At 40.5% G+C, this 20,641-nt stretch overlaps 1 protein-coding gene across 5 annotated transcripts in view; it reads right to left on the reverse strand.

Moving 5' to 3' along the window:
* Positions 1 to 7,300: 7,300 nt before the first annotated feature.
* LOC131591636 (ceramide transfer protein-like) overlaps positions 7,301 to 20,641 on the reverse strand; it is a 311,936-nt gene continuing 298,595 nt past the window's right edge. Inside the window, exons 18-20 of one of the 5 annotated variants that reach the window (XM_058862535.1) lie at positions 19,989 to 20,118; positions 18,566 to 18,702; positions 7,301 to 9,846 (exon numbers count right to left, since the gene is read on the reverse strand). In XM_058862535.1, coding sequence (XP_058718518.1) covers positions 18,575 to 18,702; positions 19,989 to 20,118 — 258 coding nt within the window. In that variant the 3' untranslated portion in view covers positions 7,301 to 9,846; positions 18,566 to 18,574. Of the gene's footprint in view, positions 9,847 to 13,943; positions 15,335 to 18,565; positions 18,703 to 19,988; positions 20,119 to 20,641 lie in introns of those variants that run through there. The other 4 variants (XM_058862539.1, XM_058862536.1, XM_058862537.1 and 1 more) reach the window with 4 other exon arrangements.

Genomic DNA, 20,641 nt, shown 5'->3' on the forward strand with positions numbered 1-20,641 from the left:
GTGTGGGGCCATGCACGGCATCTGCGTATGCTCGAAGCTTCTTCGCCATATCCAGCACAGTCTCCTCCCTTTCATCCCGCTTCATCATTGCTAAAGCAGATGCATATTCTTGTGGCCCAAGTCGTACCAATTTTCGCCACATCACGGATGTACATGGCACCAAGTCTGGATTCTTAGTTGGTATGTCATCGGAAAAGACAATCTCTGCCACTGCCATTTCTCTCAGGCGTTGGATCCCTTGTTTGATGGTTTTCCACTGTGTTTGCTGCATGTAGAGATCATCTACACACAGATATCTTTGGGCTACACTTTCCAGGACCCGTGCCCAGAGACTGTGAGGGTTAGCTCCCCTCATCATCCCCTGGTAGATAACCGGATCATGTGACAGGGATCCCAGACACCTCGCTTCAGTACCATCCAGAACTGCAGCCTCACCTGCGGCGTCCCACAGACGGACTAACCACCTAATTATAGATTCATCAGGTCGTCGAGTGTAGTCCTTCCTCAGGCCACGAAGGTCTTTCAGGGAAAAGGACTCAATATTAGCCTCTGATCTTGTTCCAGTTGCTTTGACTCTTGATTTTATGTCAGGAGGCGTTGAAGGTCCTTCTCCTGCATCATCATCATCATCATCTGTTGCGAAACCGCCAGTTTCTTCACTAGCCTTCACGGAAGTAAACGTGAACACCGTTTATTTCTATGTTTAGCACACCTTTTATAGGGTTCTACAGGGTCTGCGGGCAGAGCAAGCTACTATTGGCTAACACACACAGTTTACATTTTTTCTCCTACACACAAGGATATTGTTTTGCTTTACTCTCTCTTCTGCATGAAGTTTTCAAGGACTTTAGCCCTTAATGTCACGACTTATTTCAAAGGCTGGTTTGTGCAGACAGGCCTTTACTAATATATAAAATATATCAACAATTCATCCTTTCTTTTTTTGCACAAACCAGGCTTTGGATAAGATAACACACAACTTAGACTGTCATCTCAATTAACACTATAAGTAAAGTCCGTCCCCCTTCTAGCACAAGAGACTTCAACCATCCAGTGATGCCCCAGCTGGTGAACCAACTTCTAATGGGGTCACAATCTTCTTTCAGGGCATGTAACCCATCTTGTAGCTGTTGTAGTTGCTTATGGATGGAAACTGAATGATTAGTAAGATCCAAGCAGCATATGCCTTCAAACTCCCCACAACCATGTCCTTGCACTAAGAGCAAAAAGTCAATTGCAGCTCGATTTTGTAATACTGCATGATGTACACTACTCATATCAGCTGAAAGCTCACTCAACATTGTGGATGTTAAGTTCAATTCTTTCTTAGTCTAACAAGCGAGCCTTTTTAGAGTTGCTAAGCCTTAATTCATTCAGGCTTCGCTTTGACTGTTTGATGTTCTTCATTTTGCTAGCTATATTCAACAATTGATGTAAGCTTGGGTGGAACAAAGTTAAGTTTCCCAAGATAACAGGGTCTTCTATGTGGACTAGCAAGAATCAAATTCCATGCTCTATCTCCACAGATTAGGAATATGGAACTAGGTAATCGCTTTGGTAATTGTCCTGTGAGATTGCACTGTGAATAAAGGCTTTACTTTCAATGGTAGTAACGAGATCAGCTATAGGGTTGACTGCAGCTCAGTGCCGCATTACTTTGTTGGAATGACTTTTTGTCGCGGGTTCAAACATTATCCATCCACCTGAGGTTTTGGTGGAACTTAACAAATCTAATTCTTCTGAGGGCTCTATGGTAACATTAAGAACTTTGGTAATTTTTGCTTGCCAACAGGCTTCAAGTTGTCTTAATGTGAAGCCAACAGTGCGATTGCACTCTTGCAACATTGCCAATCAATTCAGTCAAGTCTCATTACTAATTAAACCTTTAAATGCTTGAGGATCCCATTCAGGGACTCCTACGAGACAGGTGCGAAAAGGATCTCCAGGTGTAGCTAGGCTTAGACACATTGACCTTTGGCCAGTTCAATGTGCCAGAGTGACCCATATGTTCTGTCACTTTTGAATGTTAGTTAGCAGACAGTTGGTCAGGACTATGCACATCACAATTACCATAAGCAGTTTGTCCCATGCAAATGACATCATGTTTGCAAGCTCACGGCTAAAACTCCAATCGTTAACTGAACTTTCAAAGATGCTTACACTACCTTTTGAAGGGGGAATACTTATACTTTATACTAACATAGCAATTACTACACAGACTAAACTCTTTATCTTAAACTATTATCTAACCACTTTTAACACATGTGCTCTGGTATATATGCAGTCCAAGCGTGAAAGCAATTTGCTGAAAGGGTAAACATACAACTACAATTTGCTTTATATACAGTTAAATGGAGTCTCTACACTTTTCTTAGATCTTCTACAGAATTTCTCTGACACGATTCAGTCCTGGAATGTTCACTGCTCCCGTGATGTCAGCTGGCAGCTGATCAGTGACTGAGGGCTTTGATGTTCAAGTTGTTCTTCAGATCCTTCTAAATCTTAAAACAAAGGATACCTGAAAAATTGGTAGAGACACAACATCATAATAACAACATAAAATTTCTGTTGGCAACTGTCTATATAGTGTTCAGACACAACTGTGTCCTGACAGGTCCACTTCTGATCCATGTCTGGAGTACCAAGGCTGTGTGGTGACTTCTCTGTTCACTGGATCTCATGTGTTCAGAGGCAGACAGTCTGGTCAGATGGACAGGTGACCTTTTTGAACCTGCCAACAAAACACAGACACTTCTCCCTTTGAAGTTAATGAATTACACTAATTAAATGCTTTTAGGGCATCCATTTCCCCCGTTTTTCTTAAAAAAAAATAAAAATGAGATGTACTTTTGTTATAAACATCAACATTAACACAAAACCATATACACAATTACTAAGAACCTATACCAGTTAAGAATCAATTAAATCATAAACATTATTAATAACATATGTAATATAAAACTACTATTAATTACTAAAACACTGCACTAGCATCCCATAGTTAGCAAACAAACAGAAACAAAAAAAATCAGTGAAGGATTGGATAATCACCTCCGGAAATGATTCTCCAAGCCCACTTCAAAATTGTTCCAGCTGTCATATTAATAGGGTCAAATTGCTGAGTCAAAAAGTCACTCAAATACTGATTTGGTACAGAAAACATCTGGATCTGTTGGCAAACATTCCATCCAGGTAAAGTTAAGGCTTGGCCAGGGCCTAGGCTTTAAACTGGAAAGATGCCTCTTAACTCATTTCTAAAACAAAGTTCTCAATAGTAGCAGCTGTGAGATGCTTACAGCACAGCAAACTGTTAAAATGCATTTGTACAAAGCAAATGATCAGGAGCCTTAGGTACCAGACCAATTAAACCATGCAGCAGTTGGTTTAATCTGAAGCCTCCCCCATGGCAGCTGATCCTCAGCAATGGTACATCTTCTTAAAATTCTGGAAACACTGAAAAATAAGAAAGCTATAACAAACAAAAACTGCAGATATTGCAACAACCAATAGAACTCCTGATGAAGTCAAGGGTGTCACAGTCTGCATTCCACAAGCAGGTGTTCACCAGTGTTCCATCACAGCTGTCTCAGCTGTGGCCGTCCTCCTCTCTCTAGGAAAACAACTATATTTTGCAGTTTAAACAAGTGTCTCCAACAAAACACAAAACAATTTCAATCAAACAATATCTAAACCCAACAATAATTATATATGACAAAAGGAAATAACAACCTTAAAAGAATATCTAAGTTAGAAAACTTAACTTAAAAACATTCAAGCCTAAACATTATAAAACTTGACTATCCTTAATTCTATTAACACTTAATCTATATTAAATGAAAACATAACTTAATCTTATTCTGTTACTACGAAGAGGAAACTAAAAGTTTGATATATACCTTTTAAACACAATATAACAGTAACATGGATTCACTATAAAGATCACAATTCTATGTCATCTAGCTTTGAGAATAACCCACAATAACTGCAAATGTTACTAAAAATACTTATTCATAACAGGAATTTACCTAGTGTATGCTTAAATTGGTTAGGATTTTAAAGTGCAGCTTGTCTAGAGAAAAACCATAACACAGGATTTGGCAGGTTGCCATTTAGCTTTTGTAGCACTTTTCAGAAACATTAACTCCAATTTTTAAACTAAAATCCAAAATCCAAATTGGTATATATGTAGTTATATGTGTTTTATATAACAAAAGGACTCACACTGAAATTACCTTATTAAAACTGTGGAAAAAATAAGCAAATAGATGATATATACTTTAACTTAACTTTGTCTTGTACAGTAAAGTTCTCTTAACTAATTATTTCTTAAACCACATATCTCTTCTGTAGATAACATTAATTGGAAGGTTTTCCTAGAAGCTGTAAATCATACCATGTTTTAACCTTAGGTTCTAAAACCAATTATTGCAAGGCAACTTCTGTTAAACACTTTTTCTCTCTCTCTCTTTTTTTTTTTTTTTTAACTTTCAAAGAACCACAATACTTTTTCCAGTAGAACTCTAAAAACTGCAATTGCATAAACTCATAATTACTTAAAACACAAACTTAACTCTAAAAGGGTATATAAAAACATTTTGAAAACCCAATAAATCATGACTTTTTAACAAACTGGATACTATCCCGGTGCTTTTTCTTAGAGAGGGAGCGGGGGGGTGGATTGCCCACTCTGCTGCTGGTCTCTGCTGCTGTTATCTTCTTTCACATCCCCCACATCTCTCGCAGAGAGGAAAAACGGAGAGAAAGGAAAAAAACCTCACAAAGTTAACTTTAACAAATGCAGTTTTTCCTCTCAATCTCTCTTGTTGTTCGCTGATAGAGGAAAAAAGGGCACAATTTTACAAAAGCAGGCGATGTTACACGAAAAGTCTCTCAAGGCCAGGTGCTAACAATGGCAACCATTGCAGCTTATCAGCGCGGCCTTGGAACTTTTCTTGCGCTGCTTCTATCCCCAGGGTCCCTTTGTTCTCTGCGCCCCCCTCAGTGCTCCCCCATGTCCCCCTGGTTCGGGTGGAAACCAGTCTAAATTTGGCTTCTTTTCTTCCAGGGCAGTAAAGATGGAACTTAAATAAGATTGTAGTGTTAAAAGGGACTCCAAAAATGAAGCAAATAGTTCCAAATGTATCACATCCTGCCATAACTGAACAGATTCTGTTTGTTGTTTCAGCGTTCGCTGTGGAACTTTTTTCTCATTATTTTCTTCTCTCTGACTCTCCCTCCCTCTCTCCAAGGGCAGCATAGATAGGAGTGCCTGCCCAGCAGTGGGAGGTAAAGGCATTTGCCGCTGTGACGCAGGTAGAATTACGGGGCTCACAGCCTCAGCATATCTCGCTTTTCTGGTTTTTAAGGTATTAATTACAATCTGCCAAGTTCGACCGAGAGACACAGCGTCCTTGCTCTTTTTTATAATTGCCGTTTCCCATATCAGAGCCCTAAAATCCGTCCGTTCTTGCACCGCAAAAAGCAGTGAGGGCACTGCAAAATGCCCACGACAATTAGCCCATATAATGAGCATATCCAGGTCCTTTTCCTGGGCTCCTTCGCCTCGTTTAACGAGGATGCTAAGAAGCACATTCCGCTTCCATGCTAGCAGCAAACCACGAGAGGGAAGGTAGAGACCCTTCTACTACGCCCCCGCCTCTCGGTCCCCCCCAGCAGCGTGAATTTCCACGTGCAACCGCTCCGCGTCTCACCGCGCTCAGGCTGCCTATCTGGTACCGATCCAAGGCAGCATCTATCTGCTCTCAGATCCGCTCCACCAACCTCGGTCCAAGGCTCCGTCCCACCGTGCGTGGACCCACTGAAGCCCCCCTGCCCGCAGGGTGTCCCGTTCGAGTGCCAAATGTTGAGAAACCGCCAGTTTATTCACCAGCCTTCACAGAAGTAAACGTGAACACCATTTATTTCTATCTTTAGCACACCTTTTATAGGATTCTACAGGGTCTGCGGTCAGAGCAAGCTACTATTGGCTAACACACACAGTTTACATTTTTTCTCCTACACACAAGGATATTGTTTTGCTTTACTCTCTCTTCTGCATGAAGGTTTCAAAGACTTTAGCCCTTAATATCATGACTTATTTCAAAAGGCTGGTTTGTGCATACAGGCCTTTACTAATATATAAAATATAGCAACACTCATCCACTGGTCGATAGGTTTTTTCTGTGCACTTTCCACTTCTCGTGCTAGTAGCAACAGCCATTGGTTGAAGCTTGCTGTCTGGTTTAGCTACCAGCTTTGTAACTGGGAGGTTGGCTGCAGCCTGAGTAATTGGGGTAACTGTTGATTTATCTCCCTGTCCCCTTTCTCCTGTTTGCTGCCCTACAGTATCCAGCAATGTACAATAAACATATGCCAGGGCCCAGCTTACTGCAATGATCTTTATTTCCTTGGAATCATCCTGACACTTCTCTTTCAGGTATTTCCCCACCTCAGCTGGATTCAGAATTTGTTCATGTGGAAAGTCCCAAACTATAGGGTCAGAAAATTGCTTCAGGATTTGGCCCATATCCTCCCATTCTCCACCCCACTCAGGATTTTCCATGCCTGGTTCAGGGGTCTCATCAGTCCCTCTAGAAATCTCATCCCTCATTCTAGAGAGGCTGAAGACTGTATAGAGGAAACTTACCAGATTAAATGCCAGAAAGAGGGTCTCTTTAACATTCAGGGGGAACTGAACACTCTTTAATAGTGATGTAACCGATTCAGAGGAGAAGAAGGAAAGGAAAGGTTGAAAAGCCTCATCCCCTGCTCCTCCTCTAACAAACTGGGTGCATAACCATACCCATGAATCCTTTATACCTGGAACAGACTCCAGCACCTGAATAAACTTCTTAGAAATCATAATCACTAGGCCCAGCCCAATAGCTATTCTAATCTGTGCCCCTCTATTGTAAAAGCTATGTGTTAGGGACAATACCGGGGTTATTTCTGGATAAGAAAATAAACCAAGAGACCATAAAGGTATTAAAACCTCAAAAAAGCCTAGCGACCAGAAACAAATGAAGTCCTGCACCCCAAAAGACATTATTAATTCAAACAGCATGGCTGGATGCCTAGGGACTGCTTTATCTTATCCCAATACAGAATAATTGCCACTTCAGTACAATCAGTACAGGGTTTTTCCACTCTCTCATGCCACGCGCTGGGCGCCAATGAATGTATTTGTCTTGGTTTAGGGCAAATTTGGGAGAAAACCTCCAATGGGCCTCCCCCCCGGGAAGAAAACCCACATAGCCCTTTTCTCCCACCCCCCCCCAACCGGTTCGGGAAGAGATTTCTCTGAGAGAAGTGGAAAAAACCTGTTTATTTCACAGGCACAGCACCACCCAGCACAAAAATGAATGATATCAAATTACAAAACCTCTCGCCGTTCAGAAGAGATGACAAAACTTCAGAGGGTCTCTTTCCTGTGGGTGTTTGCTCTGTTATCAGTCCCTTCGTCGCTGGAAAATGCCGCTGCCCAGGCTGGGCTCCCGGTAGTCCATGGGTGCAAGCTCCCAGTGCTCCCCCGAGTCCCCAGTCCAGAGCAGGTTCGATTCGTTTCAAAAAAGGGAAAAAAACAGTCCAGGAAGACCTCTCTGCATCTGCTAGTTGGAAAGCCAAGGCAATCTGTCTCTTGTTGTTTGTCTGTGCTGTAGTCAAAACTCCCGATGCGGGGGGAGCAACTACAGTCTCTGATAACAGACTCGGTGCTTCTTTTCCACTCACTTTTACTCTTAGATGAAATTTTAAGAATACAAAACCTGTGTCTGGGTTAGGTGGACGAATGGGGATACAATTTAACATCATAATCAACCCAGGACAGTTACACAAAAAGCCTCTCAGGGCCAGGTTTTAGCAACTGTGACCATTGCAACTTATCAACTTTAATTACAGTAATGAATTTTAAACTATGATAGTAAAAGGTTCTAAAATCTTAGGAAATTCGGAGACTTAGACAGAAAGTTGGGTTTGGAAAGCTCTGGAAAAAGTAGGCCCTGAGAAATGTTAGGCCTTGTGCTTGCTAAAGATCAGGTGAAACTGCACCTGTGTAGTCAGTATATGATAAATGATACAATTGTTAGATGTGATTAGATATTATTATAGTTTAAAGAACGTGATGAACAGTGTTAGGGGGCTAGGGGGGATCACGAGAAATCCATGCTTGGGTAAAAACAATGCATACAATAGAACAATGTAAGTTTAATAATTAATATGTAAGTTGTATAACAATAGACTATAAAACATGTTCAACTTAAAACCAAATTGGGTCAGATTTGGGTATGTGTACCCCTGACACCCAGAGCTCTTCAATAAAGCGCCTTCATGTAATCATTCCGTGATTATGTGTGTTCCTGAACACTAAGAACTTCATACCATATAGTTAGACATGTTTTGGCTATTTTTTTCCCCCTTTGAAGCTGCTTGAGCCACCTGTTTCTGTAATTGCTGATATTTGTCCCCCATGGCCTTGGAGCTTTTTCTGCAGCGCCTCTGCCATGGGGGTGCCTTTGTTCTCTGCGCACTCTCCAGTACTACCCCCATCCCCCCCTGGGTTGGGTGGAAACCGATCTAAATCTGGCTTCTCTTCAAAAGTAGATTTAATATCTTGTCACTGTATGTCCACAATCAATTTTAAAACATTGAACATCTCCTTATTTTCTTCTCCCTGACTCTCCCCCACTCTCTCCAAGGGCGGCATAGACAGGAATGCTCGCCCAGCAGTGGGAGGTGAAGACGGCTCCTGCTGTGACACAGGTAGAATTACGGGGCTCGCAGCCTGGGCAGAGCTCGCTTTCATGTCTTTTAAGGTATTAATTACAATCCGCCAAGTCGGACTGAGAGACAGAGTGTCTTTGCTTTTCCCTGTAATCGTTTTCTCCCACAACTGGTCTCCTATTTCTCTCCATTCTTCCACTGCAAAAAGCAGTGGAGGCATTTTTAAGCTTCCGTTTTCTCCAGCCCATAAAACAAGCTTTTCAAGGTCCTCATCCTTGACTGCTTCCCCTCGTTTAACGATAATGCTTTGAAGCAGTTTTCATGCTGCTGCAAATTCAACTTCCATGCTAGCAGCCCTGTGGATGGGGGGCGGTTCACGATGCCTCCTCCCTGAGTGCCAAAGCATACCTGACTCCGGTCTTCTGTCTCAGGCCCCTCTGTCTCGGTTTTCCCCAGCTTAGGTCTGCTTCCACATCTCACTGCATGCAAACCCGCCAACCCAGCTCCGATCTGCCAGCCGCGGTCCGCTTCCATGTCTCCCCGCTGTGGGGGCCTGCTGATCTGGTACCCTTTGCCTGCAAAGGGGTCCCTGTTCAGAGCGCCAGGTAATGGAAAACCGCTCAGACTATTCACTGAGTCCTCATAGAGGTATAGCAAATGTCGTTTATTTCTATCTTTAGCACACTTTTATAGGGTCCGACAGGGTTCACGGGGCTTAACAAGGTACTATTGGTTAACACATATTGTTTTACATTCTTTTCCTTATACACAATGGCATTGTTTTTCTTTATTCTCACTGTTCTAGGAGAGTTTCAAGGACACTGCCTTTAATATTGTTGCCTGGATTGAAAGCTGGGTTGTGCAGACAGGCTTTTACTAAAATATCATTCTTTTGCTCTGTTAAAATGTTTTCCTACAACCCCCTGCAATCCAGGAGGAAGTAGTTAATGACCTGCTATGCCAGACACTCACAAGTATATGGGATCAGATTCAGGTGAGGGTGCTGAAGGAGCAGGCAGAAGAGCTTGTCAAGCCTCTCCCTCATTTATCAGCAGTACTTGTGTAGCGGGTTGACCCTGACTGCATGCCGGGCACCCATTAAAGCTGCTCTATCACTCTCCTCTTCAGCTGGACAGTGAAGAGAAAATATAATGAAGGGTTCATGAGTTGAGATAAGGACTCACCAAATACCTAATGGGCAAAACAGACTAGAGATATTAATTGAATTTATTGCTAACAAAATCAGAGAAGGATAATGAGAAGTGAAATAAGACCTTAAAAACACCTTCCCCCTACCCCTCCCTCCTTCCAAGCTCTACCACCTTCCCCAGCAGCACAAGGAGACAGGAAATGGGGGTTATGGTCATGCCTACATTGGGTACCAGAAAGACTGAAGTGGGTTCACCATGGCTGGGTGCCAGGTGCCCACCAAGCCACTCTATCACTCCCCAGAGGGACAGGGGAGAGAAAATAAGATGGAAAACAACTGGTAGGTTGAGATTAGGCAGCTGATTAAAGCAAAAAAAACCCAAAAGTTTGCACACGCATAAGCAAAGAGGAAAAAAAAAGGTTATTCTCTACTTTCCATCAGCAAGTGATGTTCAGCCACTTCCTGGGAAGAAGGGCTTCAGCACATGTAGTGGTTGCTCTGGAAGGAAAACATTGTAAAAATCTAATGCCCTCTATTCCTCCTCCCTCCCTCCCTTAGCTTTTATATCTGAGCTGATGTCATATGGTATGGAATATCCCTTTGGTTAATTTGGGTCAGCTGACCTAGTTGTGCCCCCTCCCAGAATCTAGCCTACTGCCAGCCCCTTGATGGGGGTGGGATGTTGAGAGACAGCACTGATGCTGTGCCAGAGCGTCTCAGCAGTTGCCAAAACACTGGTGTGTTATCAACACCTTTCTAGCTACCAATGCAAAACATAGCACTGTGAGAGCTGCTATGGGGAAATGAACTCCAGCTCATCCAGACCCAATACACCTGGTTAACCAGGGAGGCCACTGACAACTGGAGGTTGGCCAATGTGATGCCCATCCACAAGAAAGGTCGGAAGGAAGATCCAGGGAACTAAAGGCCTGTCAGCCTGACCTCAGTGCCAGAAAAGGTTATGGAACAGATTATCTTGAGTGCAATCACACAACATATACAGGACAACCAAAGGATCAGACTCAGCCCAGATGGGTATAGGAAAGGCAGGTCCTACTTGGCCTAACTGATCTCCATTTATGACCACATGACCGACCTGGTGGATGAGGGAAAGGCTGTGGATGTTGTCTACTTGGATGTCAGTAAAGCCTTTGATGCAGTCTCCCACAGCATTCACTTGGAAAAGCTGACAGCCCATGCTACACTCTTGACTGGCTTAAAATCTGGCTTGATGTCCAGACCCAGAGACTGGTGGTGATTTGAGTTACATTCAGTTGGTGGCCAGTCACTATTGGGGATCCCCAAGGTTCAATATCGGGACAAGTCCTGTTTAATACCTTGACTGATGATCTGGACATGGAGATTGAGTGTACCCTCAGTAAGTTCACAGATGACACTGAGTTGTGCAGGAATGTTGATCTGCTGAAGGGTGGGAAGACTCTACAGAGGGATCTGGACAGACTGGATCAATGGGCAGAGGTCAATTGTATGAGGTTCAATAAGGCAAAGTGCCAGGTCCTGCACTATGGTCACAAAAACCCCATGGGATGCTACAGGCTGGAGGCAGAGTGGTGCAGTGGAAAAGGACCTGAGGGTGCTGATGGACAGCTGGCTGAACATGATCCAGCAGTTTGCCCAGGTGGCCAAGAAGGCCAATGGCTTCCTGGCTTGTATCAGAACTAGTGTGGCCAGCAGGACCAGGGAAGTGATCATTCCCCTGGATTCAGCACTAGAGAGGCTGTGACATGAATCCTGTGTTCAGTTTTGGGCCCCTCACTAAAAGAAAGACATTGAGGTGATGGATTGTGTCTAAAGAAGAACAACAAAGCTGGTGAAGGGTCTAGAGAACAAGTCTTATCAAGAGAGGCTGAAGGAACTGAGGTCGTCTAGTCTGGAAAAAATGAGGCTGAGGGTAGACCTTATTGTTCTCTACAACTATCTGAAAGGAGATACCTAAAGGTATACCAGAGTGATACCTAAAGATTTTTATCTTTTTATGTATTCTTCATGTATTTTTAGCTTTGTAGATTTTTAAGGCATGGTTATAACTTCTAGTACTTTTCTAGCTCTCTTTCCCACAGTGAACAAACTCCTATGGATTTGGGGCACAGTTTTCACCATATTGTGTACCCAAAAGCTTTCAAGTAAAGGTTTATTTTATATTATCATTTTAACATTGTTTCGGAAGATTTTGTTCTATTTCCAGGCATCAAGGGAACTGATGGAGTCACCATCCCTGGAAGTGTTCAAGAAATGACTGGACATGGCACTTTCTGCTATGGTTTAGTTGTAAAGGGATGTTCGATCAAAGGTTGGACTTGATGATCTTGGAGGTCTTTTACAACTTTACTGGTTCTATGATTCTATGATAACCTCAGTAATATAAGCAAACTGTTTTCCTGTCAAATGGTTTCCTTACATTATACTATTGTATATAACTTGATATACAATCCAAAAGTTGGTTACAAGGTAAAATGTTTAAAGTAAGTTATTCCAAAACACTGAAAGTTAAAAAAAACTACAAAGCAGGTTTTTCCTTCATATTTTTAAATACTTTTCACTTTTAAATACTGGTTCAAAATTTGTGATTGTACCATGGAAGGACCAACTTCTTTTAATTTTTAAGAATTTATCATTAGGGTCATAAAGCTGTTATAGAGCAAAACAGTTATACTCTATACACTCAAGGTATTCAAAAATATGATTCATGTTTTGAATCTGTAGATGAATGGTGGCAATTCAAATACAGCATTATCTGTACAACTTGACAAAAATACAGGTGGACAATCTGATTAGTTAAAAGAGAATCTGCACAACTTCATATAAGCCAGCTCATCCCAATTAAGTATAAGGTATTTTTTTTCCAAGATGTATTAAATTTTTCACAGATAAATTTGTCAAAATAAAATGTTAAGTTTTCAGACAAGATAACAATGACCATCTCTCATCCTCATTCCCAATACAAGTTCTACAGTAATTTCCTTCACATCTAGTTCAGCAACATTCAAATTCACAAAATGCACACAGATATTCAGATAACAATATCTGATGGATCAGAAAACTCTTCTCAGCCCTTCAAATTGGTTCAGCTTATGAAAACAGCCATTCTAGAATCATGGGCTGCTTCTGCAAAGACCACAGTTGTATAAATACTACAGATCCTTTAACAGGAAGAAGAGAACTCAGAATGCACGGATATGTGGCAGTGATTGGAAAGAGTGTTGGGCTCAAAAGATGGGAAATTTTAAAAACCCATAGAAGATCCCTTCTAGAAGAAAAGACCTAATGGCTACTTGCACATAGACAATCTGAGGCCGATAGATGCCTTTTAAAATTTGTTTTTAAATCAGCCAATTAATACCTATTTCTCTATTTTGCAACTCCTGTATTCTTTAAGAAGACTCCTACAACTCTGATTGGATAGGGCTAGCTGTAGTGAAGTACCAGTACCTTTATCTAAAAGCAAAATATTATTTACAATTAGTATCTGTAGTTCAATTTTATTTACAGAATTGCAAAAGTACATCATATTTAGTGCAAATGCAACTAATGATATAAGAATTATATACTGCTTTGTAAACTTCCCATATTTGCAAAATAAAGTCATCCAATTAAATTAATGAAGTTAGTTGCCTGTGTTCAACAACTACAAGAAAAGGCAACTAAGGAGTTAAACTCTATATTTTGGACTTTTTTTCCCTTTACATTCCCATCAGTAGCTATGGTGGAATTAACCACTGCTTGGTTGATTTTAAAATGAAGAAGTATATTTGAGATAATTTTTTTTAACATTACTATATAAAATGTTCACTAGTCATGTAGTAAACATACAGCTTTTCATCTTATTTGCCTTATTAGCATTAACATATAGGCACTTTTCTAGATATTCAAATTAATAGAATAACTCTGTAATAAGGAATATTCCATGTACACCATTTGAAAAAGGCAAACAAAAATGAAAAAATTATGGAACATGAAAGCTGCATGCATGTGTAATTGTGTGTTATGTATGATTTCATCTCTAAAAAGAAGATAAACAGAATAAGTATTTTTTTCAACACTGCAGATCGCATTTAATCATTCACCAAATATTTATTAAATTACTATTTTTTATTTATTTTTAGTTACCTACCATACTATATCAAACAAGAATTTCAGTTTTCTTTTGAGAAAAAAAAATAAACCTGGAACTTTTTTCTTGAGTTACACAGATCGATGAAACACCCAGCAGTCTCTGAAGAATTTCCAGCTACAGGATATGGATAAAAGACCTCCAAGTCAGTACTAGTCTGCCAGAGACTTCTCTTAATGAGCATATCCAGAATCAGAGGCAGGGAAATATCTGACATGAATTCTCATAACAAATAGACAGAACGTTCCAGTATGAACTATACATCCTTATAACTGATGAGTTTTTGATCGAGGCAACTATCAGTGCAACTTATTTTCTGCATGAACCTCATAGCATGGCTTTATCAAGATGAGAAAAACATGCAGGATCTGAAAATAATGTACTCATCCTCATTCTAGGGTGGGAATGTTGTCCTATGTAGTCCAAATTACTTCAGTAAATATTCTAGTGTACCTTCTCACAGCTTTGGGAAAGCCCCAGATATCATGAAAGCAAGCAGTCCACATTTATAATGAACAGATGACTTCTAGCTTTCAGGCACTGTCTTTCCCTCTCATATAGAATCTTCCTAGAAATTTCTGGATCATGTTTAATAGCAAAATTTCTGTAGCACATACTGCATAACTAAAAAATCCAATAGAAATATACCTGGAAAAAAAATAAAGCTTTACACACTCTCACTCCTTCAGAGCCAAAGATCGTCATAAGAGTAAGACAATAGAAAAGGCAAAGTCATAAAGATACTGACAGCCCTCAATTATTACCTGACATTTTATGTAACAAGATGATTCATTATAGAAACAAATGGCAATGAACTATGATTATACAAAGCAAAACAAAACCTGTTAATAAGTCACTTAGGCTTTACTGAACTCCCTCCCTCCCCACCAAAATACTCAAAATTTTTGCACACATAAAGCACTTAGAGAATGCTATATGTGCATTTGTCTTTTGTGCTTTTTAGACATGCACAAAAACTGCACTAGTATCTTAGGAATGTTGACAGCGAAATTCTGCAAGTTGTTTAAAATTAAAGCAGTAACCCCTATTGGTGATTCAAAGCTGTACACATTCTTCCTCTTCTAAAGCAATCAAAATAGCCATATGCATGTTATCAAAACATCTATTGATAATTACACACCGACTCCACAAAAAAATTTAGGAGAGAGCTAGTGTTAAATATTCAGCCTCATAGTAATGCAGCGCTTCTTTACTTCAGTATACAAACCCTAGAAACTCTAAAAAGACTATAGATCCTTTGTTCCAACATGGAGTGCTCTATGCACTTATCGGTCACTTCAAGGTGGAATGCTCACCCAGTCTTGTTCTGATCACTGAAAAGACAAAATACAGTAGTGAAAATTTTGAACACTAATAGGAAACCTGAACTTGTTAAACCCCTTAAATAGTATCAGCACTATTATCACATTTGAACTGCTGGCTTGTGACAGCTATGTTTTAAACAATCCACCTACACTAGTTCTTTAACAATATACAATTAAAAATGAGAATCATTACAGGGCAACCTGTTACAGAAGGATGAAACTACTATGATTTTTGGAGTCGGACATAAGAAATAGAACCTAAAAACAGAGGTAGCCTATGCCATACATAGAAAAGTGATAAAACCCCATTTTCATAGAATCATATAATATCCTGAGTTGAAAGACACCCACAAAGACCATCAAGTCCAACTCCTGACCCTGCACAGGACAACCCCAAGAATCACACCATGTGCCTGAGAGCATTGTCCAAACATTTCCTGAAGTCAGACACATTTGGTGCTGTGACCACTTTGCTGGGGAGCCTGTTCCAGTGTCCAACCACCCTCTGAGTGAAGAACCTTTTCCTTATATCCAAGCTACATATCTCCCCTGATAGCTTCATGTCATTCCCTCGGGTCCTACGACTGGTCACCAGAGAAAAGAGATCAGTTGCCAGCCTGCCTGCCTGCTTCTGCTCATGAGGAAGTAGGCTGCAATGAGGTCTCTCCTCAGTCTCCTCCAGGCTGAACAAACCAAATGACCTCAGCTACTCTTCATACATCTTCCATTCAAGGCCATTCATCATCTTCATGGTCCTCGTTTGGATGCTCTCTAATAGCTTTATTTGCTTATTATACTGAGGTGCCCAAAACTGCACACAGGACTTGAGGTAAGGCTGCACCAGTGCAGAGCAGAGTGGGACAATCACCTCACTTGACCGGTTCATGATGCTGAACTTGGTCACCCCAGCACCTGGTTGAGTCTTATCACTGCCAGGGCACACTCCTGACTCATATTCAACTTGCTGTGAACCCAAACGCACAGATCTCTTCCCATGGGGCTGCCCTCCAGCCTCTTGTTCCCTAGTCTGTATGTACATCCAAGGTTGTCCCATTCCAGATGCAGAATCTGTCACTTGCCTTTGTTAAACTTCAAATGGTTGGCTCATCCCAAATTAGTATCATCAGCAAACTTACTTAGTATCTCTTTGAGTCCTGTGTCCAAGTAGTTTATGAAGATGTTGAAGAGAACTGGCCCTAAAATGAAGCCCTGAGCTTTAAAATGGAGCTTTACTGAAATCCCAAATGATTATATCAACTGGCTTCCCTTGATCAACTAGGTGGGCTACCTTGTCGTAAAAGGAAATGAAGTTTGTCAAACTGGACTTTCCCCTCATGAAGCCAAGCTGGCTGTGATCAGCGATTGCATTGTCCTTCAGGTGTTTTTCAATAACTCCCAGAATAGTCTTCTCCATAATTTTACCAGGCACTGAAGTGAGACTGACAGGCCAGTACTTACCAGGGCCATCCCTCTTGTGCTTCTTGAAAATTGGGTTAATGTTACCCAGTGTCCAGTCAACTGGGACCTCTCCAAATTCCCAAGACCATTGAAAAATCATTGAGAGTAGCCTCACGATGACATCAGCCAACTCTTTGAGCGTATTTGGATGAACCTCATCAGGTCCCATAGACTTATAAGAATCCAGCTGGAGCAGCAAATCCTGCACAGTTTCAGGATTGACTGGGAGTTTGTCATTCTTGCAGTCATGGTCCTCCAGCTCAGGGCTCTGGGGGTCCCAGAGGCCATCATTGGTATTGACGAGAGAGGTGAAGAAAGCAGTAAATGTCTCTGCTTTGTCTGTGTGCCTGTTTGTGAGGTGACTGAACTCATCAAGCCACAGACCAATGTTATCTCTGATTCTCCTTTTGCTGTTTGTTAACATATTAAAAAGCCCTTTTTGCTGTCCTTCACAGTGTTGGCCATCTTGAACCCTAATGGTGCTTTGTCCACACAAATTTTCTCCCTACAGTGGTGAGAAGTATCTCTGTAGTCCTCCCATGTCACCTGACTTTGCTTCAAATGTCCATACACCTTTTTTTGCCTTATCTCCAAAAGAAGATCCCTGTTCAGCCAAGCCAGCCTTCTGCCTCATCTGCTTGATTTCCGATATTTGGCAGTTGCCTGCACCCCCTTAGGAGGTGGTGTTTAAAAAGTGACCAGCACTGATGGACCCCAGCACCTTCAAAAGCATTTTCCCAGGGAACCTTACTCACTAGTTCCCTGAACAATCTGAAGTCTGCTTTCCTCATTTCCAGGGTTGAAGCTTTGTTGACACTTTTTCTCCTGTCAACAGAGATTTTAAACTCGATCGCTTCATTGTCACTGTGGTCAAGACGGCTGCCAATCTCCACTCACAAGACCCTCTCTGTTAACAAGCAACAAATCAAGGAGGGCATCTTTCCTAGTCAGCTCCCTTAGTACCTGTACCATGAAGTTGTCATCCAGGTGTTTTAGGGATCTCCTGGACATGTTTGTACCAGCTGTGTGGTTAACATCTGGCAAGTTGAAGTCTCCCATAAGAACAAGAGTGGTTGACTTAGAAGTGTCCCTTAGTGTAGATGCAAAAAGCAAGCAGGGAACAGAGCCTGTGTGAAGCTAAGTCACACAGGCTTCTCAGTCTGGCCTGAAAAAGCATCAGAAAGAATCCAAAAGAATCCAAACAGTCCTTGGTAAAGGACAACAATCTTAGCAGGTGTTGTTTAGGAAACAGTCAAGGGGTAGTGTTCCACTTAACCAATGATGATGGATGTGTTGCTTTAATGACCAATGAGAGTTTTACCTCTCAGACCTTCTAGAACATGTGTATAAAAGAAGATTAAGAATAATAAACTTTTCTCTCTTAGACAATGCAGCTAAGAGAGTCATGTCATATTGCTTCGCTGCTCCTAATATAGCGCGACACCTTAGTTCCTTAAAGAATAATTAATCAGTGTCATCATTCTTGCTGGGTAGCCTATAGCAGACCTCCATGCTTTATTTGTTTGTCCCTTGATCCTTACCCTGAGAGTCTCAACTGTGCCACTGCCAACTGTGAGTTTCATAACTTCCAGCCCCTCTGTTACAAAAAATGCCCCCCCACCTCACCTGCCCTACCAATCCCTCCTGAAGTGCTTGTAACCATCTACATATATTAAATCTAAGCACTGAATTCATGCTAGAAAGACATTTCTAGATCACATACTTCTGTTTGGCCTTAAATATTTGTAATAGTGAATCAAGAATTAAAAAATTAATGTATACCTGCTAATATTAGAATAAAATAGGCTTTCCAGCTGTTTTCTCTTGCACATATGATGTAAAACGCTTTAAGAATTTTGGATATTCTCGTTTTGCCACTGCCCGTAACACTGATGCTGGTGCCCATCCTCCTGGGTTCACTAGAAGTAGACAGTAAGCCAGACATTGAAATACAACGTATCTGCTAAAAGCTAGAAAATAAAATTCAAGTTTGTATTCCTGCAATTCTTTCTGAAGTAGCAGGAAAGAATAATCAGCAGAATTTAAACCCTTACAGCTTGTATTGCAACACTTTCTACTCTTATTTCTCTAATTTAGTCCAGTTCTACAATGCTACTATTTAGAAAACATTAAACATGGTGTGTTGGCTTTGGCAAATGCCCAAATGAAAGATGATATTCTTTAAGTACTTCCAAAAAACAACAGAAAGACAGACTCAAGCTACTTCTCATTTCAAAGAAAATAGAAGTCAGTCCATAACTTTTCAATAACTGCTGCATTTGCCTGCAGAGTTGCTACATAGCCAATGTCTTACAAATTATTTTTAAGGCACTTGAAGCAAAATTTGCTCTGATTATAAAATATGCTTAAATTCACAGGTCAAATACTTTGCTGAAAAAGATGCCACTTCCCATATAATCACAGTTCAAAATTTGTCAATGAAGATATATTTTTTAAATAATTGTTAAACTTCTAAACAGGAAACAAAGGAGCTTACCCCAGAGTTTAACATCATACAGTATTTTTTGTACAGGATTTAATACAAGTTGTATCACTCCTATATGGCAAAGATTTACTGAACCTAATTTCTTAATAAGCTATGTAATAGGTGGTCAAAAATAATAAGCAGGTGAGATACTCAAAGTATTTTTCAGCTACAGGAGAGGAGATAATAGGTATGAGATTCCAATACTATAATATACTGCTGAATACTGGGTACAGTAACAATGCAGTTTGTTTTTGCTAACTTTGCAGTCAATACCAAAGATTCTGTCAGTTAAAAAAAAAAGTAGACTACATTATGCTATAGATTGTAAACATGCTTTGCAACCATGAATTGTGTAAAAAAATTGATAGCAATGCATGAATAAAATTCCTAGATTATTACTAAAACTTAACACTTATGCCAAGTCATGCCAGTTGCAGACATTTCTTCTGCCCATCCCTCCTCCACCCCAAGGTTCTGTACTTCGGACTGAGCTACACATTACTTTCATTCATTGCTCTCAAAATGCCACACAATGAAAGATCCCATTCACTGATTGATGCAGCACACTAATTTGAGTACTTTTGACCATGAAGACCACAAGTGTGATCCTATATATAAATTTAACAGAAAACTTCATCAACCTTTCTGTTCCCCAGTATTCACCTCCCAGGAATTAACATATATCATTAATGTCATGCTGAATAATTTTAGACTTACCATTAGCTACATATGTAATCTTGCATAGGATATTGTCCCTGCTTATTTCCTTGTTCCCTTCTGGAGGGCTTACTAAAGTCTGACAAATCATAGCAATATTTATTTTGGCACGGACACAACGATTGTTCATCTATAAAAAACAACAAACAACAAACATTTGTAAATTTCAAACTAGGTTTCTTTCAGCATACTCGAATGCTAACATTTTAATTTAGTATAAAATCTAAGGTACTCCAAAAGTTGTGTTTCTGGGAGTTTGCATTCTAGCACTATACGGATGTAACATGAATGTGAATGAAAGGTACACGGTGAGTAGGGAAAGGGTTAAACTGAAATGCCTGAAACTCAAGTTTCCACTTGCTTAATACAGTGAATTATTTCAATTATTGTGATAAGTAAGGAAACATCTAAAGAATAATGAATCAGTGTTTACAAATATCAGTTAGTAACTTTTCCCTTGTAAGCAGGCAATGGCATAGTATTCAGCACAGAAACACTACAGAGAAAACAATCATTGCTACTGTCTGACAGAACCAAGGCAGAACTGTGTAAGCTGTAGGTTTAACCGATTCCATATCTAGTTATACAAGCCTATCCCCACGTCTGACAATATTGAGGAGTTCAATTCCATATGAAGGAATCTATCTCAATTC

Source organism: Poecile atricapillus, chromosome W, assembly GCF_030490865.1.
Source record: "Poecile atricapillus isolate bPoeAtr1 chromosome W, bPoeAtr1.hap1, whole genome shotgun sequence".
NCBI classification, from domain to species: Eukaryota; Metazoa; Chordata; class Aves; order Passeriformes; family Paridae; genus Poecile; species Poecile atricapillus.